The sequence below is a fragment of the Taeniopygia guttata genome, chromosome Z, assembly GCF_048771995.1.
Source record: "Taeniopygia guttata chromosome Z, bTaeGut7.mat, whole genome shotgun sequence".
Classification (NCBI taxonomy): Eukaryota; Metazoa; Chordata; class Aves; order Passeriformes; family Estrildidae; genus Taeniopygia; species Taeniopygia guttata.
In genome coordinates, this window is record NC_133063.1 from 81,783,729 (window position 1) to 81,811,633 (window position 27,905).

At 58.9% G+C, this 27,905-nt stretch overlaps 2 protein-coding genes across 2 annotated transcripts; one reads left to right on the forward strand and one right to left on the reverse strand.

The window, feature by feature from the left end:
• The first annotated feature begins 21 nt into the window (after positions 1–21).
• ZBTB5 (zinc finger and BTB domain containing 5) lies at positions 22–6,781 on the forward strand. The gene is made up of 2 exons (XM_030257920.4): positions 22–154; positions 1,860–6,781. The coding sequence occupies exon 2, from the start codon at positions 1,864–1,866 to the stop codon at positions 3,886–3,888; it is 2,025 nt and encodes a 674-aa protein (XP_030113780.1). The 5' UTR covers positions 22–154; positions 1,860–1,863; the 3' UTR covers positions 3,889–6,781.
• A 2,351-nt stretch (positions 6,782–9,132) lies between these two features.
• Positions 9,133–14,196, reverse strand: GRHPR (glyoxylate and hydroxypyruvate reductase). Its single transcript, XM_041711304.2, has 9 exons — positions 14,040–14,196; positions 13,419–13,549; positions 13,270–13,342; positions 12,377–12,493; positions 12,147–12,235; positions 11,456–11,560; positions 10,856–10,991; positions 10,425–10,555; positions 9,133–9,441 (listed from the first exon to the last, which is right to left on the reverse strand). The coding sequence occupies exons 1-9, from the start codon at positions 14,102–14,104 to the stop codon at positions 9,320–9,322; spliced, it is 969 nt and encodes a 322-aa protein (XP_041567238.2). The 5' UTR covers positions 14,105–14,196; the 3' UTR covers positions 9,133–9,319.
• Positions 14,197–27,905: the final 13,709 nt, after the last annotated feature.

The following is a 27,905-nucleotide window of genomic DNA, read 5'->3' on the forward strand; positions in this document are numbered from 1 at the left end:
GCGGCCGGAAGTGACGCGCAGTGTCGGCGCGGCGGGGCGGGAGCGGGGCCGGGGCCGAGCTCAGGCCCGAGCCCGATCCCAGTCCCGGTCCCGGTCCCGGTCCCGAGCCGCGCACCGCCCGTCCCGCACCGCTCTTCCCGCACGGACACCGCAGGTGAGCGCGGCGGCGGGGGGCGGACACCGCGAGCCCAGCGCCGGGCGGCACCGCGGCTCTCCGGTGTCCCCGGTACGGCCCGTGCGCGGCACGGAGCGCAGTGCCCGCTGCGCGGTCCCGCTGCTGGCGCAGCGCGGCGGGCAGGTGCCCCTGCGGGAGGGGCACGCATGCTGGCTGGTCCCAGTGGTGCGTAAGGAAAAAACGGGGGAAAACCGGGGGAATAGGGCAGTGTCTCGGGAAGAGCAGCTCCCGGCAGGAGACCCCAGTTATCGCAGGTCGGGTGACGTTCCGGACTCTCAGAGGCTCTAAATCGCTTAATTTCCCGTGCTGAGCAGTGCAGGTGATGCCGGGTGAACGATCTGCAGTTGTGACTCCCTCCAAGGACACGCTGGGGTTCCGGGGACAGCCCCGGCCAGCACCGGCAGTGGTGGCAGGGACAGAGAGCAGCAAACAGCTCCATGTCCCCCGGCCAGCACCGGCAGTGGTGGCAGGGACAGAGAGCAGCAAACAGCTCCGTGTCCCCCGGCCAGCACCGGCAGTGGTGGCAGGGACAGAGAGCAGCAAACAGCTCCATGTTTGAGGACGGACCTTGCTGTGCTCCCTCCTCAAAGCGTGGTCCCGGCCGTGTGCCCTTTCCTCCTGCCTGCGCTGGGGTCTGGCTGCGTTGGGCTCTTTCCTTCTGCCTGCGCTGGGGTCCCGTGCCCGTCGGTGCTGCTGCAGAATAACGTGAGCTCAGAACTGCTGTGTGTGTGCCTGGGACGTGCTCACCGAGCCTTACACCGCACGGGGAGAAGTGGAGATACTGCCGAGGGTCACCCCTGTGGTCCTGAGGTTGCTCTGCAGGACAGGGCTGAGGTTTGGCGGTGAGGACTGGGGAGAAGCCAGCCCCGGCTGCTGCCTGCTTGGCTGGCTGGGCAGCGCCGTGTTTTGCTGGGGAAGGTTGCCCAGGTGTGCCAGCAGAGTGTCAGAGGGACAGCAGAGTGTCAGAGGGACAGCAGAGTGTCAGAGGGACAGCAGGGTGTTGTTGTGACCAGTTTCACCAACCAGCAGTGGCTGTTTCACAGTAGGTGTGGGTGTGAGGAGACCCACACACACAGTCCGGGCTCCAGCACAGCTGCCTGTGTGTGGCTGGTGCTGAGCTCAGCCCCGTGGCGTTGTCACTGCTCCTCTTTGTCCTCCCGACCTGCCTTTGGTGCTGTGCCCGTGTGCTGGTGGGGCACTCAGGGCAGTTTGTCTGTCTGTCTGTCAGCTGCCAGCTCTTGTCCTCGCTGCCGGGTTGGCTGCAGCCCGGCCAGGAGTTCAGCCGTAGGATCACACAGCAGCTTGGGCTGGGAGGGCACCTTGGCTTCTTCCACCCCAGCCAGGGCAGGGACACCTCCCACTGCCCCAGGCTGCCCCAGCCCCAGTGTCCAGCCTGGCCTTGGGCACTGCCAGGGATCCAGGGGCAGCCACAGCTGTGCCAGGGCTGCCCACCCTGCCAGGGAGCAATTCCATCTTGTGCTGCTGTCTTTCAGCTGAACCCAGTCCCCGTTCTCCTTCACTGCAGACTCCCATGAATAGTCGTGTAGCCCTTCAGACCTGGAAGGCCGCGGTGAGGTCGCGCTGCAGGCTGCACAATCCCAGCTCAGCCACGCTCTGCTCGCAGCAGAGCTGCTCCCCCAGCCCGCCCGGCGGCCCACACAGCGCTTCTCTTGTGTTTCTGCAGGACCATGGATTTCCCGGGGCACTTTGAGCAGGTCTTCCAGCAGCTGAACTACCAGCGGCTGCACGGGCAGCTGTGCGACTGCGTGATCGTGGTGGGCAACCGGCACTTCAAGGCGCACCGCTCGGTGCTGGCCGCCTGCAGCACGCACTTCCGCGCGCTCTTCACCGTGGCCGAGGGCGACCAGAGCATGAACATGATCCAGCTGGACAGCGAGGTGGTGACGGCCGAGGCCTTCGCCGCGCTCATCGACATGATGTACACGTCCACGCTGATGCTGGGCGAGAGCAACGTGATGGACGTGCTGCTGGCCGCCTCGCACCTGCACCTCAACTCGGTGGTCAAGGCCTGCAAGCACTACCTGACGACGCGGACGCTGCCGCTGTCGCCGCCCAGCGAGCGCGCGCAGGAGCAGAGCGCGCGGCTGCAGCGCTCCTTCATGCTGCAGCAGCTGGGGCTCAGCATCGTCAGCTCGGCGCTGGGCTCCTCGCAGGGCGCCGAGGAGCCGCCCGGCGCGCTGGGCGCGGCGCTGCGCGGCGGGCTGGAGCAGCGCGCCGCCTTCCCCATGCGCCGCCTGCACAAGCGCAAGCAGTCCTCCGAGGAGCGCGCCCGCCAGCGCGTCCGCCCCGCCATGGACGAGCCCGTGGCCGACGTGGCTGCCGAGAGCGGGCAGCCTGGCGTGCACTCCCGGGAGGATTTCTTCTCCCCGGACTCGCTCAAGATCGTGGACAACTCCAAGGCCGACGCGGTCGCCGATAACCAGGAGGACAACACGATCATGTTCGACCAGTCCTTCGGCGCTCAGGAGGACGCCCAGGTGCCCAGCCAGTCTGACAACGGCGAGGGGAACATCTCCCAGATGTCCATGGCGTCCCAGGCCACGCAGGTGGAGACCAGCTTCGACCAGGAGGCTGCTGCCGAGAAGAGCAACTTCCCGTGCGAAAACCCCGAGGTCAGCCTGAATGAGAAGGAGCACATGAGGGTGGTGGTGAAGTCTGAGCCCCTGAGCTCCCCGGAGCCCCAGGACGAGGTGAGCGATGTCACCTCGCAGGCGGAGGGCAGCGAGTCGGTGGAGGTGGAAGGAGGAGTGGTGAGCGCGGAGAAGATCGAGCTGAGCCCCGAGAGCAGCGACCGCAGCTTCTCGGACCCGCAGTCCAGCACCGACAGGGTGGGGGACATCCACATCATGGAGGTGTCCAACAACCTGGAACACAAGTCTTCTTTCAGCATTTCCAACTTTCTGAATAAAAGCAGGGGAAGCGGCTTCGGCGCCAGCCAGAGCAACGACGACAACATTCCCAACACCACCAGCGACTGCAGGATGGACAGTGACGCCCCTTACCTGATGAGCCCGGAGTCGGGGCCCGCCGGCAGCCACTCATCTGCCACCGTGTCGCACGTGGAGAACCCGTTCAGCGAGCCCACGGACTCGCACTTCGTGCGGCCCATGCAGGATGTGATGGGCCTGCCGTGCGTGCAGACCTCCGGCTACCGAGCGGCGGAGCAGTTCGGCATGGATTTCCCGCGCTCGGGCCTGGGCCTGCACTCGCTGTCGCGGGCCATGATGGGCTCCGTGCGAGGCGGAGCCGGCGGCTTCCCCGGCTACCGCCGCATCGCCCCCAAGATGCCGGTGGTGACCTCGGTGCGCAGCTCGCAGCTGCAGGAGAGCTCGGCGGGCTCGCAGCTGATGATGAACGGCGGCGGCTCCTTCGAGGGCGGGCACCTGTCGCAGCCGGGCCCGCCGCAGCTGACGCGCGCCTCCGCCGACGTGCTGTCCAAGTGCAAGAAGGCCCTGTCGGAGCACAACGTGCTGGTGGTGGAGGGCGCGCGCAAGTACGCCTGCAAGATCTGCTGCAAGACCTTCCTGACGCTGACGGACTGCAAGAAGCACATCCGCGTGCACACGGGGGAGAAGCCCTACGCCTGCCTCAAGTGCGGCAAGCGCTTCAGCCAGTCCAGCCACCTGTACAAACACTCCAAGACCACCTGCCTGAGGTGGCAGAGCAGCAACCTGCCCAGCAGTTTGCTGTGAGCCCGCGGGCAGGCGGGCGGGCGCACACCGGCGTGCCACGGTGCCAAACACAGTCTTGGCTCTGCCATTGGGGATATCCGGTACCTACCTCGCGGGTGTCGCCGCCGGAGCCGCGCGGCGGGATGGGGATGCGACCCCCACGGCCAAGAGCCCCTTTGCAGGGCAGAGGGGCCACAGCACGGGGGTCTCCTGAAATAGCACGGTTTGAGAACAAGAAACTGACGTGCGCCTTCCTTTCCTTTTTGTCTTCTCTCTACAGCGTTTTGTAACAGTGGAAGCATTTAAATGATTACTGTAACATGAGTTGCTGCATTACCTGAGGATGGAGCTGCAGACCCCTTACCTTTCAAAGAGGAAAACAGCTTAGGCTGCACCTGTCTGACATAATGCTTTAAAACACGCTACTTACGACAATAGTTCTAGGATTATGAATGTATGTTTGGCTGTTTTGTAGTAAAGAACACTGTGTAACCAAGGTGCTTAAATTAAATCCCACACAAGTAACTTTCGGACTGCCAGGTGTACATATAACTTTAATACAGCAAGATCTGGATATTTGGCTGGTTCTTTTTTTTTTCCGTAGAAACGAGTATTACGTGGTAAGTGAAGTACTGTCTCTTGTTTGTGCTATTCCTAGCAGTATTTTAACCAGTTTGTATCTCCTATGTTACAATTCTATATACGCAGAAGTTTGAACAGAGCTTGTCTTTGTCTGTTGTTTTGAAGGAGAGGGGTTTTTTGATGGCTTCTTTTGCCACGGAAGGCAGCATCTCGCTGTTCCCAGCTGCCCAGAGTCCATCCGCTCCCCGTTACGGTGCGAGCATGTTGTCTTTTCTCTTATCTCCAGGCTGCAATTTCCTGCCCTGCGCACCGAGGGACTTCCCTCTGCAGCTGTGGATCTGTCCGTGGGCCAGGAGCAATCCCCCTTTGCCGTGTTGCACAGAATCATGGAGTATGCTCACTTGGCAGGGACCCCTCAGGATCACTGTGTCCAGCTCCTGGCCTTGCAGGGGATACCCCAACAATCCCACCTTGTGCCTGACACTTCTTCACCTCAGGCAGCCTTGGGCCTGTGACCCTGTCCCCGGGGAGCTTGTTCAGTGCCAGACCATCTCTGTATGGAAACCCTCTCCTGTTAGCCAGCCTAAACCTCCCCTGATTCAGCTGCAGCTGTTTTCTCACATCCTGCCGCTGCTCACGAGAGTGGGGAGATCTGTCCTGCCCTTCTGCTGCCTCTCAGGAGGGTGCTGGAGACCCAGGCGAGGTCTGACCTCGGTGTCTCTCCTCCAGGCTGAACAAACCAAGTGCCCTCAGCTGCTCCTTGAAAAGCTTCCTCTCCAGAGCCTCAGCAGCCCCTTGGCCTCCTTGGGATAGTCTAACAGCCTAATGTCTGCTGTGTGATGGTGCTCGAAACTGCCCCCAGCGCTTGAGCTGAGGCTGCCCCAGAGCAGAGCTGAGCTGAGCTGAGCTCAGCAGAGCAGAGCTGAGCCGGACAATGCCTCCCTCACCCGGCTGCTGACACCCCCAGGGTGTGCCAGGGCACAGCTGCCTCACATTCTGTGAAATGTCCTTGTCAAATCCACTGAAGATAGCGTCATAAAAGTACTTTTCCCCTTACATTTAAAAAAAGCTAGTGTAAATTTAATTTTTAAAAAAGGCACCATACGTACGCAGCAGGAATTTGTCGTTTTCCATGTGAATCATGTAAATCTCTTTTTAATTTCCCCTTCTTTGGTGCCACCATCACTTAACACTGCCTGCAGTCTCCTTTCTTCCTTGCCAAAGGTGCACACGAACTGTGCTCAGCATTGTGAAGTTTTAAAATGAACCTTCAGGGTATTTCTGCTGATGGTAAATGCTGCTGAGCTGAGCAGGGGCTGGGCCCAGGCTGCAGTGTGTCCTTCTGCTCAGGTGAGACAGGATTCCCTGCACCTGCCCTATCAGCACGTTGTTGGCACCGTGACCATCTGAGGAATGCAGAAACACAGGAGATGGTTGGATTAATTCCTTTAAAATATTAATATTTGGTTATAGGATTTACTTAATGGTCATATTTCTGGCTCTTGATTTTTTTTTAAAGCATTAAAATAACACTTTTTTTAAAGCAGTGGGATATGCTGTGTTTTGTTTTAAATAATTTCAGTACTGCGGACTAACAGCATTGAGCTGCATAAACACTCTCCCAAACATCAATAAAATGCAGTATTTTGTACTTTAATATTTTCTTGTGTTGCTTTGTTAAGTAACACTGCTTCATCTTCATTGCATTTCTGGTGTTTTGCTTTTTAACAACAAGGCTTGGGTTTTTTCATTTTGTGTTTCCTGTAGCACATCCACATTTTTGAATTGTTAAAATGTTTTGGAATAAAGCATCTCTGCGCAATGAGACTAACTAGGAACAATTATGAGCAGATAAACACTGAACTGGACTTTTGCAGTGTTTTTATAAAAATTTGATTGTGGAATATCAGTGCAGGAGGACTCCTGTGTTCTTTCTTTGTGAAAAAGCTGGGAGCGTTCTTGGAAGCGGCAGCTCTAAATTCCATTGTCAGTTATGTGAGGCCTGGGGCCCGCAGCTGCCTCGCAGCTTTCTGAGTCTTCCTGAACAAAGCAATAAATTCCTGGGAGCAGCAGGAGCGAGCACCTGGGCCTGAGCTGCCCCGCAGGCTGCAGAGCTGGTGCCTGCCCTGCAGAGCTGGTGCCTGCCCTGCAGAGCTGGTGCCTGCCCTGCAGAGCTGGTGCCTGCCCTGCAGAGCTGGTGCCTGCCCTGCAGAGCTGGTGCCCTGCCCTGCAGAGCTGGTGCCCTGCACCGCGCTCAGAGGCGAACTTTGCATGCGGGATCTCGCTCGGGGTCTGTTCTGAAACACCTGCAAATAAACCCTGCGTTTCTGTGTCCTGTGTCTGCCTGGCCTCACTGCTCCGCGCTCTGCATGCCAGCCTGTACAGGAGAAACTGTGACTGCACGAGGGGTGTAAAAACCTGACCTTTGTCAAAAATAATTCTGTCCCCAGTAGACAAAATTTTTGTATTTTGTATTTGTATTGTTTTTGTTAATGAAATAATACTTACACAGCACCTGTGAAATTCGTGATCCATGGTCACTGTGCTCTCTGAATTCCTCATGGGAAAATGCCACAGGTGCAGGAGGTGCTTGCCTGAAAGGATTTCTGAGGTGGACTGCGGAGCCCAGTGCTCCAGTCCTTGTGGCAGCTGATTCAGCAGCTGGTGTCTATTTCTTAGTGCAGCTGGGACTCTGAGACGCCTGTTCAGACACCAGGGCAGTCCCTGACATCACCAGGAGCCTCTCGGACGCTTGGTCACCATCCTCCAGCGTCACAGAGCTCCAGCAGCAGCACCATCTGCAGTGTCAGCACTGAGGAATCTCGGAGAGCTCTGAGCTCCCCCGCTGGACTCGCCCTGGTTTCCACAGCCAAGGCAATCCCCATTTCCACTGGCTTGTTTGGAAACTCCCCAGCCAGCTGGGCTGCCCAGAGCACACTCCCTTCTCCCCACCACCACGGCCACCAGACTTCCCTTCTCAGTCCAGGTTACAAACCTCTGGAACTGTGTCTGACAGGCCAGCACAAGGCAACCAGCCATGCCTGTGAGTCAAAGCATCAGAATTCCTCCTGTGATGCAGGGCAGCTTCCACAGCCGGTATTGCTATCAGAGAGCGCTTCTGAGCAGCCAGGAGACCCCAGCAGAGTCTGGCAGGAGGGACAGGAGGGGACAGGAGTGTGCTGGGGGAGCTCCAGCTGTGTTACAGCTGTGTGCTGGGCCCTGCCTCCCTCCCTGCAGCAGGGTTTTGGTGCTGCCAGATGCTCAGCCCAGGACAATTCCCTCTGCCCACCGTGTGGTCCTGGCTGTCCCCTGCCAGGGGAGGGCACGGGTGGCTGCGGGGCAGTGGGGCTTGTCCTGGAGCAAACACCTCTGCAAACACATCCAGTGGCACCCCTGTCCACCCTGGACATGCACAGGGGCTGCTCTGTCCTCTGTGGGCCTGGACAGCACCGAGTGCTGCGGCAGGACTGGGAGGAAGAGGAGGAGGAGAGGAGGAGGAGGAGGAGGCTGAGGGAGAGCCACAGCTCAAAAGGAGCCCGAGTCCAGGCGTGCTCTGCAGCGTGTGCCCTGGCATGAGGACTGGGAGCGCTCGGAGCTGGTCTGACACAGGTGAGAGTGACCTGCAGGTCACACCGTGGGGACACCCGTGGGGTGGCTGGCGTGGGCAGCCCACGGCTGTGGCTGGGCTGTGACAGGGCTGTGACCTGCCACATGGTCACCCGTGATGGAAGGGGCCATGGCAAGTGGCCAAGGGGCCAGTGCCCGCCCCAGGGCAGATCCACCCTGTCCTGCAGGATGGGCCAGCTGGACCCCAGGCTCGTCAGAGCTGCGGCTGTCCACACCCCAAAAGTGTCCAAGGCCAGGCTGGACAGGGCCTGCACCAGTCTGGGATAGTGGAAGGTGCCCCTGCCCGTGGCAGGTGGGGTGGAATGAGATGATCGTAAGGTCCCTTCCAACCCAAGCCATGCCATGACTCTGATCAGTGGCACGGAGAGGTGGGCTCAGGTTCCAGCCCGCATTTTTGAAGTGGGACAGTGGCTGCAGGACACGTGAATCCCCAGAGCCCTCGAGAGGAGCTCCTCAGGCTCTCCTGGCAGCTGGAGGCTCAGGCCCTGCTTGGGCTCTCCTCTGCAGCAGCAAAAGTCACTGCACATCTGAGAAACACAAGGGCAGCTGCAGCCAGAGCCTACGAAGAGGTAGCAGAACCTCCCAGTGAATTTTGCCATCCTCCCAGTTTGCCATCCAGTCTGGAGCAGTGCCTGGGATTGGTCATGGATACAAAGGCAGAGCTGGAGGTTCCTGGGGAGCTGCACAAGCCTGTTTTGTGCTTTTCTTTAGACCCCTCAAGCAGAGGATTATGCAGTGCCACCGATTCCATGGGACCACTCGAAGTGTGGCTGGCAGCAGCTCCTGTGGCAGCAGGAGCTCCTCTGGCAGCAGCAGCCTGCATGGACAAAGCTGTTACCTCTCCTCCCTTCCTGGCTACAAGCCCAGGGAAGGCACTCCTGGCCTCTCACAGCGACCAGCAGCCAGGTGTTGAGGCCAGACGCTGCTACAGCAGCTCCCTTTCGGCACTTCAGCATGGCAAGGGTTCCCCAGCCCAGGGCAGCTCCCCAGGGCCTGCTGGCACCCGCAGCGAGCCCCACCGCGTGCCCTGGTCTCAAAGAACATCAGCACCACACCTTGCTGCTACTCTTTAATGGCACCCTGTGGTGCTCCAGGCCACCCCAGGGCAGGGGACACAGGCTGGCGTCCCACGGCCTGCTGGAGCAGGGCGTCCATGAGTAGAACATCCCGGAGCAGGACATCCATGAGGAGAACATCCCGGAGCAGGACATCCTGGAGCACGACATCCATCCCGGCCGGGCCCTCAGAGCTGCAGCTCGTGGGGCATGGGCTCCCCTCGCAGCCCGGCCAGCAGGTTCTTGGCTGCCAGCACGGCCATGGTGCTCCTCGTGGCGTACGTGGCGCTCCCGATGTGTGGCAGGATCACTGCAGGGACAGGAGGGACGCTGCTCACCCTCACCCTGCCCAGCAGCCCTGCCGGGGCTGTCGGGGGCACGGCATCCAGGTAGGTGTTACTTGTGTATTAATGAATATCTCATATCAGTGTTATAAGTAATGTGTTCAATGAATACACCTGCAGGAATTATGTCCTGGCTGGTCTTGTTTCAGAGCTCTTAAATCTCCAAGTCCTACAAATCTTTCTAGAAAGTCCCTGCTCTAACCACTCCTCACACAGTCTACTCTGAGAAACAATGCAAACAAACAAAAAAAGAGTTTTAGCAAAACAGAACAGCAGCTACAGGTTTGTATCTCAGAGACAGTCATGGGCAGTTCCAAATTTTCGTGGAGGTCCCTATGGTTTCTTTTTGGAATGTTTCCTACCCCAGAAACCCTCTCCCCATGGAGGGAGGACATCCTGTGAGGGCCAAGCAAGCTCCTTCCTAGCCATCCTTCCTCACCGGCATCATCCTCCTCCAGAGAAGATGGGTCTCAGTGCTGGGCCTGCACCTGCCCATGTTCCCACCTTCCCAGAGCCTGGCACTGCCCAGCTCACAGGACTCCTCCAGGCCAGCTCAGCAGCCCACTCCAGTCCCTGGGGAGCTTTTCCATCCCAGTCCGTGCCCAGGAGCCCTCAGAACACCTGAGCTGGTAAATTGGCTGCGAATTGGCTTCTCTTTTGTGCACCTGCTGATACCAGATCCTCCACGAATTTCACACATTGAGTGAGGAGCCATCACAAAGGTTATCTCAGTGGCTTTCTGGAAAATTGAAACAGCTCCACACCTGTGGCATCATGCTGGTAAGTTTTTACCCCACGGCAGCTCCCTGCACTGTAGCGCAGCCCAGCTAAGTACACCCGGCTCCTGTGCTGCCTGCTGGCAGTGCCACGGCAGAGCAGTGGGCCCGGGGTCCCTGTCACCCGTGTCACCGGGCCCAGGTCACAGGGCACCAGCCCGGCAGTTCCTCACCGCAGTTCCTGAGGGACAGCAGCGGGTGGTCCGTGGGCAGCGGCTCCGGCGTGGTGACGTCCAGGCCGGCGGCCGCGATCCGCCCCTGGGCCAGCGCCTCGTACAGGTCCTCCTGGTTCACCACAGCCCCCCTGCCAACACCAATGACACCGGCTGGGTCCCCAGCACTGACAGCACCGGGCAGAGCCTCTGCAGGCGCCCCAGCCTCCCAGCAGTGAGCTGCCCTGCTCAGCTGCCCAGAACAGGGGGACAGCCGGGTGCTCCCGAGTGATTTATCTCGCCCTTGGCTCTCTCCCGGGCCTTGGCAAACGCTCCCAGTGGCTGCAGCCTCGAAGGCTGCCTGTGCTGCCTGTGCTCTCGGCCCAGCAGATCCCCCCACAGCTGTGGAGGGGCCACAGCCCCTCTCAGGCTCAGCTCTGCGCTGCCACTACCTGCTCGTGTTGACGAACACAGAGGTTTTCTTCATCCTGCCGAAGAAGTCCTTGTTGCACAAGCCCTGGGTAGCTGGCGTCAGGGCACAGGTGACCACCACGAAGTCCGACTCCTCGGCCAGCCTGGTGAGCGGCACTGAGGGAGGACAGGGAGACACGGCACTGCAGCCAGCCCCCCTCAGCAGGGCTCCAGCCGCAGCCCCTGCTGTCCCCCAGCAGGACACCCTGCTGTCCCAGCCCCTGGGGACAGCCCACAGGACCCTCCCTCCTCCCAGGGCAGCTGTCACATTTTGCTGCTGTTTGCTGCTGACAGAAGATCACCAGCACAGGGACACAGGGAAGGGGAATAGCAGCAGGAGCTGCAGCCTGGAGGTCTCACAGTTCTCTGACAGACCCCTGCGTGCCCAGCTCTCGGCTGGCTCGGAGCAGGCAGGGTTCCCCCGCACCCCCACGGTGGGCATGTCTGGGACATGGCAGTGTCTCCTTGCTGCCCCTTGCCCGGGCTCTGCCCGGAGCCCCCTGACCCCCACTCCTGCCCCACAGGTGACAAACGCTGCGAGTGACAGCCCCACTGACACCCCTGGCTGGGGCCGCCCTTACCAAACTCAGCCCCAAACTCAGCCGCGCTCTCTGGCTTGGGGCCGCTGCCGGTGTACAGGAACTTGCTGACCCCAAAGGGCTTCAGGCGCCGGGCCACTGCCTGTCCTAGGAGAGAGCCAGGAGGGTCTCGGCTGCTGTGGCTGCCCAGCAGAGCGGGCAGCAGCGCCTGAAGCCACTGAGGGGCTGCTGCAGTGGGACCAGCCCTGCCCGGCTGCGGGGTGGGCCTGGAGCCGTTCTGCCGTGGACACTGCCCCCGTGGCTGCCCTGGGAGCGAGGGCAGGACCGGCTGCCCGCTGGCAAAGTCCAGAGCTGGACCCTGCCGAGCGCCTGTGGACTTTGGCACCCGTTTGTGTAACTGAGGAGCAGGAGGAGGCAGAGCCTGCTGCAGGGGCTGTGGGGGCGGTGGAAGCACATGAACACCTGAGGCTTTGAGGCTGAGGCTGACGAGCCAGTGCAGCTGCTGGGAGAGGCTCTGCAGGTCCCCTCGCTGTGCCCATGGCGAGCACAGGCCACCACCTTGGCTGAGCCAGAGTGCCAGAGCAGTCTGGGCTGGGAAGGACTGCAAAGGCCATCTCATTCCAGCCCTCCCACCCCAGCACGGCACCCTCCAGCAGCCCAGGCTGAAGGTGGGGCTCCGAGCTCACCCTGGCACTGCTGGAGACACAGAGATCTGCCTCTGAGCTGCACTCACCGATCCTGCCCAGCCCGATGATGCCCACGGTGCTGTCGGACAGGCCATACCCACACATCCACAGGGGCTTCCAGGTCGTCCAGCCACCACTGGCAGAGAGAGCGGGACGGGGTCATGGAAAGCTGTTCAGAGCCCAGCCGCACACCGGGTGCTCGGTGTGAGCCCCACAAAACCCTGGCCTGGCCCCTCGTCAGAGCCGTGGGGCCGGTGGGACCCAAGTGGGCACTCACCTCTTGACCTGCTCGGCAGCCTCGGGCAGGCGGCGGCAGGCAGACAGCAGCAGGGCCACGGACAGCTCGGCCGTGGCGTCGGTCAGCACGTCGGGGGTGTACCCCACCCGGATCCCCCTGCAGCAGAGCGGGCTCTGGGCGCTGCCCTGCCCAGGCTGGCTGCCAGCACTGTCCCCAGGCAGCCGGGGACATCCTGCGGTCCCCAGCCCTCCTGGCACTCCGGGGACATCCTGCGGCCCCCAGCCCTCCTGGCACTCCGGGGACATCCTGCGGCCCCCAGCCCTCCAGGGACATCCTGCGGCCCCAGCCCTCCTGGGACATCCTGCGGCCCCCAGCCCTCCTGGCACTCCCTTTCCCCGGGCAGACTTTGCCCAGCCCCGCAGGCTCCTCCAGCCCTGGTGTGGTTGGGGTGACCCCAGCCCTGATCCAGCAGTGGAGTGGGGCAGGAGCAGGGCAGGAGGTGCCGGAGTGGGGCAGGAGCGGGGCAGGAGATGTCGGAGTGGGGCAGGAGGTGTCAGAGCAGGGCAGGAGCGGGGCAGGAGGTGTCGGAGCAGGGGAGGGTCGGGGCAGGAGGTGTCGGAGCAGGGCAGGAGTGGGGCAGGAGGTGTCAGAGTAGGACAGGAGGTGTCGGAGAGGGGCAGGAGGTGTCGGAGCGGGGCAGGAGGTGTCGGAGCGGGGCAGGAGCAGGGCAGGAGCGGGGCAGGAGGTGTCGGAGCGGGGCAGGAGTGGGGCAGGAGGTGTCGGAGAGGGGCAGGAGCGGGGCAGGAGGTGTCAGTGCAGGGCAGGAGGTGTCGGAGCAGGGCAGGAGGTGTCAGAGCGGGGCAGGAGGTGTCAGAGCGGGGCAGGAGCGGGGCAGGAGGTGTCGGAGCAGGGCAGGAGCGGGGCAGCGCTACCGCTTCTTGATCTCGTCCAGCGCGAGGTGGTCAAAGCCCACGGACAGCGTGCTGATGACCTTCAGGCCGGGCCCTGCAAGACACGGCGGGCGCTGCCGTGGCTGTCCCGGGCCCGGGGCAGCGCCGGGGGAGCGGGGCCCCGCACGCACCGGCCGCGTCCAGCACCTCGCGGTTGATGCGGTCCGAGAGCAGGCACAGCAGCCCGCGGGCCCCCGCCACGCCGGCCAGCAGCTCGGCCCGCGGCACCGGCTCGTCCGAGTCCCACTGCTGCACGCGGCACCTGCGGCACGGCTCCGTCACCACCGGTACCGGGACCGGCACCGGCACCGGCACCGACCGGCACCGAGCGGCACCGGCTCCGTCGCCACCGGCACCGGCACCGGCACCGGGACCGGCACCGACCGGCACCGACCGGCACGGGTACCGGCACCGACACCGAGCGGCACCAGCACCGAGCGGCTCCGGGACCGGGACCGGCACCGGCACCGGCACCGACCGACACCGGCACCCGCACCGGGACCGGGACCGGGGCCGGGACCCGCACCGGGACCGGCACCCGCACCCGCACCGGCACTGGGGCCGCCGCCGACCGGGACCGACACCTGCACGGGCTCCGGGCCTGGCAGTGATACCAGCCCCGGGCCCCGCACCGGGAGCGGCCCCGGGCCCCGCACCGGGAGCGGCTCCGGGCCCCGCACCGGGAGCGGCCCCGGGCCCCGCGGCGGCGCTGTCACCGACCGGCACCGGCGCTGTCCCCGCCCCGCGCTCACCCGCTGGCCTGGGACAGCAGCCGCAGCCCCTCGGCCGGGATCCGCCGCGTCACGAACACCGCCATGGCCCCACAGCCCCGGGCGGCCGGAACGGCGCGGGCAGAGCGGCCGGGACCGCCCCGAACAGGCGGGACCGCCCCGAACAGGCGGGACCGCCGGGCACGGCACACCGGGACCGCCCCGAGCTGTCCCGGACCGCCCCGAGCTGCCCCGGACCGCCCCGATCTGCCCGGACCGCCCCGAGCTGTCCCGGACCGCCCCGAGCTGTCCCGGGACCGCCCCGAGCTGCCCCGGACCGCCCCGAGCTGTCCCGGGACCGCCCCGAGCTGCCCCGGACCGCCCCGGGCCCGGCTGCGTTCGGCCCCGGCACCTGGGCGGGCAGGTGTGCCCATCCACGGGCGTGGGGACATCCCTGCACAGGAAGAGGAGCTCAGGGGGACCTTGTGGCTCTGCACAGCTCCTGCCAGGAGGGGACAGCCGGGGGGTCGGGCTCTGCTCCAGGAACAGGGACAGGAGCAGAGGGAACGGCCCCAGGGCAGGCTCAGGGTGGAACCAGCAGGAATTTCCCCATGGAAAGGGAGCTCAGGCCTTGGAAGTGCCCGGGGAGGGTTGGAGTGCCCATCCCTGGAGGTGTCCCAGGAATCCTGGAGGTGCTCTCGGAGCTCTGGGCTGGGGACAAGGTGGGTCCGTGGTGTCGGAGTTCTTGTGTGGCCCGATGGACCCGCTGGGTGCTGTGACAGCCACTGGCACGCACACACCTGTGCACACACCTGTGCACACACCTGTGCACACACACAGGCAGCTCTGTGTGCACACACCAGTACCCACGGGCACGTACAGGTGTGGACATTCTCACACACACAACGTCGGATGTGTGAACTCCCCCCACTGCTCTGGTGGCAGCTTTGGGGCGTCCCAGAGGGGCTGCGGATGGGAACTGCCCCCTCTCACTCTGCTGTGAGACTGCTCATCAATTAGCCCGGATTTAAATTGTCTGCAGGCCTGATTGGAGCATGTTCTGAGGCTGCAGGTACGGGGCAGGGCAGCCCAAGGGAACGGTGATCTCGGCAGGTAGCAGAGCTGTGCTGTCTCTTGCAATGAGCACAGAGGCAGACAGGAAAAGACAGCACATGTGTGGGCAGAGGGAACATGGAGTTTGAGGTACATACACCAGAATGTTGCTCCATGTGGGATTTGTTCTACTGCTCCAGGTGGGATTTCCCTTTCTCATGATGTACCATCAGCATGCTGTCAGATTATGCCAGCAGAATTGGTTTTATTTTTAAATAATTGCTTGAAAGTTTGTTGTATGCTGCCGAGCTGGGTATCATGCGAGCTGACACCTTGTCTGCCTCCCTGATGAGTGGATTAGTGTCGGGAGTACCTGCTCTCCAGTGTGACTCCTCCAGGCTCATCCTGCTGGCGTTTTCCAGCTCCCGATTCCTGGTCCCGGTGGATGTGGTGGAGACACCCCCCAGACACTTCAGCAGCCTCCAAGCTCTGGGCCAGTGCTCCCAGTGGCACCAGAGACACAGAGACCCCCAGAGAGGGTTTATTTACAAATCAAAGTGCTCAATTCTGGCCACAACGTGTTTTTACCCATTAAAACCACCTGTAAATGATCTTCAGGTGTGGAGTCCCCCAGGCCTCCCTGGGCCCCCTTGAAGGGCAGGTCGTGGTGCTGTGCTCCTGCTCTGCATCTCGCAGGGGCCCTTGGCAGCAGAGCCACAGGGTCACCCTGGCTCTGGATAACGTCCCTTTTTGCCCATTTTGGGATTTCTGGTTTTTACCCACACACAGGTAAATTCCCAATTCTGTTTGCACCCTGTGGTTTGTCGCAGGCACACCTGACTGTCCCACCTGTGGGAAACGGAAAACTTTCCAAGAGGGTTGGAAGAGAGGCAGAGGGGCGGGTAGTGGGACACCCACGACACTGCCACACCTCCCTGCCACCCAGGTGAGGGCTGCCACACCTCCACACTCCCTCCTGCTGCCGGGTGGGAAGGGCAGCGGCAGAGCTGGGAATGCTCCCTCTGGTACCGCTGCAGTTTGGTGTCAGGGCGGGGCAGAAGAAACCACCGACTTCCCTCTCTGCAGGGAAACACCGGCCCCCCGAGGCACCCAGGGCAGCTCTCCAGAGACCACAGGAGCCTGCAGCTGCGGCAGCCCCTTGCAAAAAGCCAGAGAATGGCTGGGTCTCTGCCAGAGAGACCCATCCCCATCCCCATCCCCATCCCCATCCCCATCCCCATCCCCATCCCCATCCCCATCCCCATCCCCATCCCCATCCCGTTCATCCTGTCCCACCTCTCTGGGCTCTGAGGAGGAGCTGTGGCTCTCAGGAGGGCAGTGACAGAGGTTGGGTGCCCAGTTTGTTGTCCAGAGCCCGTTTGCCAGGACCCACCTGGTTAACGGGTGTGAAAAACACCAATCTCTTGGTTTTTAAAATTTAATTTAAAAGTTCAGTAATAATAATGAAATGGTTATAAAAATAGTAATACAATTAGAGTAATAAAATTTAGAGTTAGGACAACTACAAGACAATAAAAAGCAGAGAATTACGGACGTCTGGATGCTCTCAGACACTAAGTCACGAAAAGCATCCCTTGTAAACAAAGGAATAACCTTAAAAGCAATAGCAACAGCCTGTTGCATATTCATATATCTCATACATGATGCATAAATTCCTTGTAAATTAAGAACTTTTCTGGTTTTTGTCAACTTCTTCCCCTTAATCTCGGTGGTTCCACAAAGACAGAGAGAAGGTGGAAGAATGTTTGTTTTTCTGATAAGGAGGCTGTAACTTTTTATGGGCCCGAAGTCACTGACACCTCAGTGTGAAGAGTTTCTTGATTATCTCATCTCTTGCTTGAGCTAGTAAAAAATATCTTACATTGTAGAGTTTCTATTTTAATATTGTGTTATAACCTAAAACTGTATTTAACACACTACTTAAGAGAATTAATACAGCATAATTTTCTAACATCACACATATAATATTCATTGTAACATTTGCGAAAACCCAATCATGAAATATGCATTTTTCACAATGGGGAACCTGTCCTGCCGTGGGGTGTGCAAGGACAGGTGTCCCCGTGTGTCCCTGTGTGTCCCCGTGTGTCCCCGTGTCTCCCCGTGTGTCCCCGTGTGTCCCGTGTGCCAGCAGTGCTGCTGGCAGCAGGAGCACCCCAGCAGGGCCGTGTGGCTGCGTGTGCCATCACCCCAGCAGGGTGGGTGTCCCCCCTCGCCCTCCAGCCATGCCCCACACCCCGGGCGGGGCTGTATGTGCTGCTGCTCCTGCAGCACCTTCACACCCCAAATACAGGTGTCTGTGCCACATCCCTGTGTCCTGCTGTCCCTGTGCCCTCGCTGTGCCACATCCCTGTGTCCTGCTGCCCCTCTCCCCTCTCTGTGCCACATCCCTGTGTCCTGCTGCCCCTCTCCCCTCCCTGTGCCACATCCTTGTGTCCTGCTGCCCCTCTCCCCTCGCTGTGCCACATCCCTGTGTCCTGCTGTCCCTGTGCCCCTCGCTGTGCCACATCCCTGTGTCCTGCTGTCCCTCTCCCCTCCCTGTGCCACATCCCTGTGTCCTGCTGTCCCTGTGCCCCTCGCTGTGCCACATCCCTGTGTCCTGCTGTCCCTCTCCCCTCGCTGTGCCACATCCCTGTGTCCTGCTGTCCCTCTCCCCTCCCTGTGCCACATCCCTGTGTCCTGCTGTCCTGTGCCCCTCGCTGTGCCACATCCCTGTGTCCTGCTGTCCCTGTGCCACATCCCCATGTCCTGCTGTCCCTCTCCCCTCTCTTTGCCACATCCCTGTGTCCTGCTGCCCCTCTCCCCTCGCTGTGCCACATCCCCGTGTCCTGCTGCCCCTGTTCCCCTCCCTGTGCCACATCCCTGTGTCCTGCTGCCCCTCTCCCCTCACTGTGCCACATCCCTGTGTCCTGCTGTCCCTGTGCCCCTCGCTGTGCCACATCCCTGTGTCCTGCTGCCCCTCTCCCCTCGCTGTGCCACATCCCCACTGTGCCGTGTCCCTGCTGGACCCCGTGTCCCTGCAGTGCTCAGGATCCTGTCAGCCAGGTGAAATCCCCCCCCACTCTGGCCCAGGAGCGTGCTTGGGATGTCAGACTGCTCTACAAGGTGTATTTAAAGCATTTTCAGAGGTTTTCTGTCGACAGGAAGAACATACTGTTCCCATTGGGGATTAAATCACATTGGTTTCTTTAATCCTCCTTAAGGCATAGCTGGGATTTTGTACCTGGGAGCAACTGAAATGGTGCTGTTCTAGGAGAGATATTTTAATTCTCTCTTAAGAGAGGCCTTTAGAAGAAGGTCAAAGCTCTGCCTGGAGTGAATTCACAGCGGCAATATCAACCTTAGTGCCCCATGCAGCCTGTGGGGTGACAGCTCATCCAGGAGCTCTGGTGAATCCTGTAAATGGGAAGGAACCCAATGGGAGTGAATCCTGTAAATGGGAATGAACCCACAGCCTGTGCCCGCAGGGTGACAACTTTCCACTTGCCAAACACAACTTCCTCTTTGTAAGGCTCTCAGGGAGATACTTGGGGCAGCACTTGGGGCAGCGGGGAGAGGGACAGGGCACGGCCAAGGAAAGCAGGACAGGATAACCATTGAGTGTTTAGACAAACTGCAGGAAAAAGGCAGGCAGATGGCATGAATATTAGTGCATGAAAATGACGAGCACTCTGAGAATTTCCCAGTGTACTTCTGACTGGTTTGGGCTTGCTTTTATAATTAATTTATGGAAAGCACTTAAATTGGGAATAAACACAATCTCACAAATCCCTGCTAATCTCTGCCTGTATTTTTGAAATGATACCCTGAAGGTATAGTTCCTCACAATGATTAAACTGCTTTTCTTTTAAGAATTAAAAGGGACCTTTTGCATGTGGCCATGTGCTGTGTGAGAGCCAGGCCCACACTCTGACCTGCTCTAGATGCAATAGAGGTGCCTGGGTGGGCATTTCCCCATTGGATTGCTGGATGCCAAATCTGCCAATATTTTCATTTTGGATTCATGTATTTTAATGCAAAATATGACCTGGTGTGTTGTCAGCCTACGACTCAGAAGCACTCAGCTATTAGCATAAATTTAGAAAGCTCCTTGAAAATGAAAAGAAATGTATTTAATTAAGTGTGTAGTTTTCCCTGCTGGTGCAAGCCAAGCTCCCTTGGCGGGCGGGACGTGCGGAAGGTGCCCGGGGCGGTGCAGCACGAGGGGGATTTGGGTCCCAGGGCTTGGAGCAGCTCTGCACACCTGGGGCAGCCTGGGGAGATCCTGCCTGGGCTGCTGGCCCTGCTGCAGTGTCAGAGTGCTGCTGGGCACTCTGTGGGGAGGGAAGGGCAGCGAGGACAGCAGCAGGGCACGGGGAGCTCCCCAGTCTGCAGTGGGATGTGAGTCCCCAGGGCGCTGCGGGGCTGGGCCTGGAAAGGCTCCAGCAGCGACAGCATCGAGGTGTGGGAAGCAAAAAAAGATTTTATTACACATTAAATAAAGATTTTATTATTATTTTATTATATTCTTGTGCTTCAGCGTGGAAATCCAGGTGCTGGGAGCCCCTTCAGCCTCACAGAGGTGGGGATGTGGGGAGACGTGGTGTGGCACTGCTGCTGTGGCACTGCTGCTGTGGCACTGCTGCTTTGCACTGCTGCCCTGCACTGCTGCCCTGCACTGCTGCTGTGGCACTGCTGCCCTGTTGCTGCTGCCCTGCTGCTGCTCCCCACAGCGATCCCTGCGCATCCCTCAGGGCGCAGCTCCAGCTTGCCAGAGTGGGTATAGAACCTGGGGCTGGTTTTCACAAATTCTGTACAATATATATAAAAAATATAACACAATATATATTACATATGTAAGATCTATTTTGTAGAGTTATTTATTGCTCTCCTGCTGCAGGAATTTGTTCCATCACAACCTTCCCAGGGCTCTGCATACTTTTTTTCCTTCAGCATTTCCCTGCTACACACAGGAGTGATAGGTTCTAACACAGTTTTTCTGCTCTTTTGGGAAAAAGAGAGAGAATGTGAAAGACTGAATGCTATCTTTGTTTTCAAAATAATGCTGCAGTAATTAAAATGCTTGGAAAGTTGGTCTGTTCCCAGAAGTAATAAATAGTTTTGAGTGCTTTGCCCCATTAATTGCACATTACTTAAATACGTGTATTTTATAACATGCGTGTTCACCCACCTGCTTGCTCTGAAAGTCAAATGCGCGTTTGAATATGCATTATCCCCTGTAATGCACAGTAATTATTTGGTACATTATACAGGCTGTTCCTGAGCCAGGAGCGGGTGTTTGTGGGGTGCAGGTGCCAGCTCTGGGCCGTGGGAGCAGCCCTGCCCCGAGGGACCGGGAGCTCTGGGGTGACTCCAGCGCCAGCTGGGAATGCTCCAGCAGCTCGCTCCAGCGTCCCTCTCCTGGAGATCCCCGCTGAAGGGGCCCAGTCTCAGCTGCCCAGGGTGTCTTGGCTTTAAAGCCAGGTGTCTGCTAAGGAGAGCAGGAGCCTCCCCTGAAATGGAAAATGTAAATCCCCTCCCTCCAAATTGTTATAAATTTGACATTAAGGGGCTCTCAGGCACAAATATGGGAGCAGGAATAACAGTTCTTTATTAGGGAAGGAAATAAAAAGATAAAATAAGCAATGCAGTGAACCTGATAGTAAAAGGGTTTTAAAATCATGGGGATTTAGGGTTAATGGGAAAATAAGCTTTGTAGGCCCTGGAAAAATAAATACCTTTAGCACATGAAGAACTAGTACTGCACTATGTAGCTAGTACATGATAATTGATATAATTGTTAGATGTGACGATTGTTTAGTAATTAAATATAATTACTGTTTAATCAGAAAGAATAATCATGAGAAATTGTGGTCATGGACCTAAGAAAGATCACGATAAAACATGTCAATGTATACAATAGAACAATACAAGTTTAATAAGTAATGTGTAAGTTATATAACGATAGAATATAAAATACGTTCAGCTCGAAAGCCGTGTTGGAGTCAGATTTGGGTCTGTACCCCGACTCCCAGAGCCCTCAATAAAAGCACCTGCATATAATTGTATCCTGTGATTATGTGTGTTTCTGAACGCTAACAAACCAAAACAACACTGACAGGGCCAGAGCACAACCTGGCACCCTGTTGGTCAGGGTGTTGGCAGCAGTTCCATTGGAATTGTGGCTGCAGTCCTCCTGGAGTGTCAGGAGTGGTTCTGTTGGAGCAGGGATCCTGCAGAAAAGGGTGCAGTCTTCCTGCAGCGGGAGAGGCAGCTGCTCCTCTGGGAAATCAGTGCAGGAAAAGCCCTGCTGATGTTCCAGAGACTCCAGATTGTATCCAGGTAGGAATGCTGGGCTCCTCTCTCAGGGCGGAGCGTCTCACGATGGAATGTTACAGTTCTTGTCAGTCACAGTGACATTCAATGGCCCATTATCAGCTGATGTCTGCCCTGAGAGGGGATTGGGTGGGAAGAGATAAGGAAAACTGCCCAATTAACCAAAGACACCTGCCATGCAGATGGGAAATGGATACATCCTGACTTCCAGCGTGGGACACAGGCTCAGGCAGGCTCCAGACTCCACCAAATGCTCAGCTCCTGCCAGCCCTCGCCAGGGCTCTGTGCTCTCGGGGTTTCTTGGAAACATTCAGGAAACCTCGTCTCAGCTGTAAAATCCTGCCAGCCAAGGGGAGCAGGACCACCAGTGTTTGGGGCAGAACCATGAGGGTTTGGGGCAGGACAGGACAGGCCATTGCTCTGGTGGCTGCCACCTCCAAGGATAACCTGGTTCTGCTTTTGAGCTGTGGCACTGAGGGACCAACAGGCCTCCAGCCCTCAGGGAGAGAGGGAACAGACTCTGCCAGGTCTCCTGATAACTGAGGGACATCCAGAGCGTCTGAAAGCTCACCAGCCATGATCAGAGCACCCAGTAAATCTGATCTCCCTGATCTCCCTCCCGTGCCATGTGGAACACAGCCCACAGCTCCCACCAGCTGAACTGCTGCTGGGTTAAAGATTAAATAACCACCAGGCACAGGGCATCAGAGCCCCACGCAGACATTTTTCTGCTGCATCCCTCCTCCTGCTGCTGCTCCCAGCTGCTTCTGGAGCCCTCACCTGAACGGAGAGCACTCACCTGGGATTTGAGGCCAGCCCCCCACAGCCACAGATCTTCCCTTGTGCCCACGTCCGTGAGGGTGAAGCAGCCCCAGGATGGTCCCTGTGGGGATCACCTGCCCCTGGGAGCAGTGCTGAGCTCCCCACAGAAGCAGCCCACGGCACACAGCTCTGGTGTGGCAGAGCTGGGGCAAACCCAAGCAGAGCTGGGGCAGGGAGAGGGATCCACATCCCCTGCCTGGCACAGAGGAGTCACGGCCCCACGTGTGCGTCCTGCCAGCAGACCCACATCCCTCATCCCTGCAGCTGCTCTCTCAGGTGGCTCTGCCAGTGCCGGGGAGGGGCAGGGACCTGCTGCCACTCGCCAGGGCCAGGGCTGTGCCCTGTCCCCAGGAGCCAGGGCTGGTGGCCATGGTGCCAGCGATAGGTCCGGCTGCAGCTTCCGAGGAACAATGTGCTCCTACTGTATGGTACCAGATTGTACATCAAAACTATTATTTCCAACATCTCTGGCTTAATTGTAAAACTATAATACAAATGACATTGGGGGTTTGCTGGAGTTAAATTTTAATAGCAAGCCAGCGCCCTTTTAATGACATTTTATACATTTAAATTGGGCATGATCCCTTTGGGAACAGTAATTTTATTCATGGAGATTATGTCTAATTTGAATATAAAAACACCACTAAAAAGATATTGGATTTGCTATTTTTCACTTGCAGGAGCACCGGAGTCCAATCTTCCCAACTGACTGGGCTTTGGCGGATTGAAAACTCCAGGAAAGTGCAGGATGAGTCCGTGTGAGCCTAGCCGCGCCAGCGCTGGCCTGGGTGGCTCGGGTGGCTCTGAGGGCAGCCCCCGGCGCCGTGGGGACAAGGGCAGCCCCCGGGCCGGGCAGAGCCTGGCTGCTGCTCCAGAGCACGTCCTGCTGCAGCCGGAGCCTCCAGCGCTGCTCCCGTCCCGTGCTGGAGCGGGGCAGAGCCTCCCAGCCGCGGTGTCACGCCAGCGGGGCTCCTGCCGGACGGGCTGGGCTGTCCCTTCGCCCCGGGGCACAGCGGCTCTGGCCAGAGCTCTTCCCAGCACAGCGCTCCCGGACTGACAGGCACAGCTCTGCTCGTCACCAGCCCACAGCCGCCCTGCCTGTGCCCGAGGGACCCTCAGCGCCCGGTGCTGCTTTAGCGGGACCGGGCTGCTCGCCGGGGAGGATGCTGAGCAGAGATGCCAGCCCGCTGGAGTGTCCTGTGCGGGGCTGGAGGAGCTGCGGCCAGTCCCGGCTGTCCGGGCTGGCCCTGCCCGGGCTGGCCCTGCCGTGCCGAGTGCGTGCCCGTGGAGCAGCGGGGCCGTGCGGGGCCCAGCTCCGCCCCAGAAGGGCTCCTCTCCCCGACACCGCACCGGGGACACGCGGGCGGCTCCCGGCTCCTCGGGGGACCCTCCATCCTGCCCGAGGAGAGCAGGAGCTGTCCCCCTCCATCCTGCCCGAGGAGAGCAGGAGCTGTCCCCCATCATCTTCCCCTCCATCCTGCCCGAGGAGAGCAGGAGCTGTCCCCCTCCATCTCCCGCTCCATCCTGCCCAAGGAGAGCAGGAGCTGTCCTGCTCCATCCTGCCCGAGGAGAGGAGGAGCTGTCCCTCTCTATCTCCCCCTCCATCCTGCCCGAGGAGAGCAGGAGCTGTTCCCCTCCATCCTGCCCGAGGAGAGCAGGAGCTGTCCCCCTCCATCTCCCGCTCCATCCTGCCCAAGGAGAGCAGGAGCTGTCCTGCTCCATCCTGCCCGAGGAGAGGAGGAGCTGTCCCTCTCTATCTCCCCCTCCATCCTGCCCGAGGACAGCAGGAGCTGTTCCCCTCCATCCTGCCCGAGGACAGCAGGAGCTGTTCCCCTCCATCTCCCCCTCCATCCTGCCCGAGGACAGCAGGATCTCTCCCGCTCCATCCTGCCCGAGGGCAGCAGGAACCTGCGGGCAGAGGCCGCCCCGGGGCCGCCGCCGAACCCCCCGCGCCGCGCCGCGATAACGGAGCTGCGCCGGGCGGCAGCCTCGTCTCCGAGACGGGATAAACTGTTTGGCCTTTGGACAAGATTATTTCTGTTCAGAACACGATTGTTATCACTTAATTGAAAATAATTATCCAATGCAAATTGGCTTCAAGTTGGCAGCTGAGTTGAGGGGATGGCGCGTCTCCAAGCTGTCCTGAGGAGAGCCGAGTGCGGTGGGAGGGCGAGAGGCTGGGACTGCCCGCAGGGCTGAGGGGAGGACACTACAGGGGCAGCTGTGTCCCCTTTGCAGCACCTGCACCGCTCCGGGAAAGCAGCCGGGGCCGCCCTGCCCGGCGCTTCGCAAGCCGGGACGCTCCGGTTTGCCTCCCGCACAGCGGGACCGCAGTGGGACCGCAGGTGGGACCGCAGGTGGGACCGCAGGTGGGACAGCGGCTTGAGAGCCCTCGGCTGAGCGGGCAGAGCTGCCAGCCCGTGCCCGCCGGAGCCCAGCAGCCTGAGCCCGGGATGCAGCGCACGGAGCGGCTGCAGCCTGTCCTCACAAAGGAGGCGGCCGTGCCACAGCGGGGCTGGGGCACGCCTGGGATGTGGCACCTCCGCAGAGCCCCGCAGGAACAGCCCCCTGGAGCCCTGACCCGACCAGGAAACAGCTGAAGCCTCAGCTGGGCTTGTCCCTCTTGCGCTGGGCTTGCTCTGGCCACTGCAATCAGCCCATGGCTCCAAAGGTTACCTGTGTCCGTGTGTTCTTGGCAGTGAATAGACGTGTCTCCGAAACCTCCCCCATCCCAAACCCCCCGGTGCTGCTGAACCTTCCTCTGCTGGCTGTGGGCAGCCTGCCTGCAGGCTCCACCAGCACCTCCTGCCTGGCAGCTCCCTGCAGCCACTTGGCCTTGCCTCTGCTCCCTCTCCTTGTTTTCTGTCTGAATGGATTTGGATTAGACAGCACCTTCCCAAATGCACACAATGCCCCTGCCAGTGCACAAATACACCAGAGAATACCAGCTTTCCACAGCAGTATTTCTATAATTTGACCAGACCGGCACAAGGTTAATTAAAAAAAAAAAAAAACAAACCTAATGTTTAAATGCAGTTTCATCAGGAGAAGTGCAAAATGCCTCTGCAAGAATTTCTGCCAGGACTTTTCAAACCTCGCAAAGCACAATTAGACACAGTCAAATATTGCCCTGGTTAAAGACTATTAGTTTTCCTTACATTTGTCATGAATTAATTTTTTCCGGCTGTATCAACAGTGTTTCCTTTATAAATACAACCGGCTCCTTTACATTGAAAAATTAAATTTGCTCTGATAATGAACTGAGGTGCTAATAATCATTTTGCAATGCAAAAAAAGTGCAATTACTGGCTGCTGTGCCCTGTGGTGCCACGGTCAGCTGTCACTGACCCTGCTGTGCCCCTGTCACCCCCAGTCCCACCTGGAGGTGCAGCCTGGGATGCCCATCCTGGCTGGGAGCTCCTGTGTCAGCGCCCGCCTGTTGGGGTGAATGAACCCAGCCTGCCCAGCGCCCTGGAGCAGCTGCTCAGTGACACGTGGGGTGATTCTGGGCACGCCTGGGTTGGTGTCACACCCTGGGCTGCTGGTGCTGGCTACGGCGTGGCCCGGTACACGTGTGGTGGAGTGATGGGCCCTGCAGACTGAACAGCAATTGCACAGAGACTGACGGCTTGAGACAGACTTTAGGGGAAGGAGCACTTCAAGGAAGAGCCAGACCTGTGCTGTGTCACAAAGACACATCCAGTTCCCTCCACAGGTGTGCCATGGACACAGACACCTCAAATCACAGCACTCCTTTCCTCAACCTCTCTGTGTAGTGGCTGCAACACATGATGGGCCCAATACTCCCTTCTCCCCTCTTCACTCCTGGGACACCTGCCCCCATTACCCAACAAGACTCTGACCTTCTGATCCATCCCTCGTGTCTCCTCTGCAGTGCTGGCTCTGAGCTGCGGCCCTTTATTTATTCACGCAATGTAGGTTTCCTCATGCTGCCTCACCAGTGCACATCAGCTGCGACCTCCAGACACCGTCCTCTCCTGGGATGAGCATGTTTTTCAGTCCCAGGCATCTCTGGAGTAAGGACTGACAGTTCTCTAAAGGAGGGGGGCAAGCAGGCGGGAGGAGTGACAGGCTGAGGAACCTTGTGGTTTAATGGAATAAAGCAGAGCTCGATGGAAGCAGCTCAGTGTGCCAGGCGCCAGGCCTGGTGCAGGATTCCAGCACAGCCCTGCCCTTTCACAGCACCTGACGTGCTGGTATTGATGGTGCTGGGAAATTCACCCCTTTTTGCCATTTTCCTTGCCCTCTCCTCCTCACTGAATATAAACAATCTCCTGCAGCTTTATTCTCACGCTGAACTCTCTGAGATCCATCAGCTGCCCACAGAAGCCTTACAGGCTGTGCTGGGTGGCACTGGTTGCTGGTGACAGCATCTGCTGGACACAACCTGCTTTGCTCCAAGTGATGCCAGCCAGAGCTGCAGGCACCAGTTCATGTCACACCTGATTCAGCCAGGTGTTTTCCAGCAACAAGCCAGCCTTGTCCCTGCCCCTCTTTCCTCACTGGTGGCACTATCCAGATCTGCCAATTCTCCCCTGAATGCCCCACTGGGTGCAGATTTCTGCCAAGCCTGACACTGGTCAGTCCTGGAGTTGATGTCATTCCCTGCCAGGACCCAAACTCACCCCTCGTCTGTGCCCCAGGCTGGATGTGCCACTGCAGGATCTTGTTTCTTTACCCCCAGTGCCAACACTGCTGCCCACCTGCTGGGACCTTGCCTGGGGCCTGGAGGATGCTCCCTCACCCAGATCCCGTCAGCTGCCAGGGTCGCTGCTTCCCTTTTTTCCCTTCCCATGGTCCTGAAAATCATGTTTGCTCTATCCTTTGCTCACTGGAAGCAATCACAAGCTGCAGACCTCCTCAAAGGCTCTGCGGGGCTGGGTGCCTGCAGGACTCGGGGTGACCAGAGACAGACCCAGCCCGGGTCACTGCTGGTGCTGGCAGCAGGTGACAGCAGGAGCAGAGTGGGCAGCCAGACTCCTGTGGTCCCACCAGTGTGAGCCACCGTGCCGGAGCTGCCTGCCAGGACCTGCCCAAGGCACAAGTGATGACTTTTGCTCAAAGGAAACACAGAATTCAAAATCAAAAAGGGATGTACAACACAGCAGCTGGGAAAAGAGCAGTTTCCATGTTAAAAACAAGTCTCTTCTGTGGAATTGACTTAATATTTCTTTCAATAGGGCTAAAACTGATTTTCTTTTCAGTATCATCAGGAACTTTCCAATCAAGCAAAAAATGAAGTTAAGCCAAACGTAATTTTTGTTGCCAAAGACATGCTGAAGCAAAGCTAGACATTAGGCTTGCAAATACTATGCAGGTGTATATCACAAATACTCTGAACCAGGATGACACGGTCACCAGAACACCTGTGTTCTCACTGTTGAGTTTGCTACACAAACACCTGCTGAATTTAGGGGGCACTGGCAGGGGATAACACTGGCATAATGAGAGTCCTCAGTTTTCCTTGGGTGCCCATATCCCTTTCCAGATACCCTTGCAGGGTATGAGTGTCTCAATTTTAACAGGGGACTGCTGCAGGAGGAGAGGAGCTGCAGCTCAGTGACACTGTGCTGTTGCCATCAGCTGCTCGCTTAGAGTGGTACAGCACCGAGCACGTCATGGAGCAGCAGGGTATGGATAATTTCCTTTTCACTACAGTGCAGTACAAATGCATTA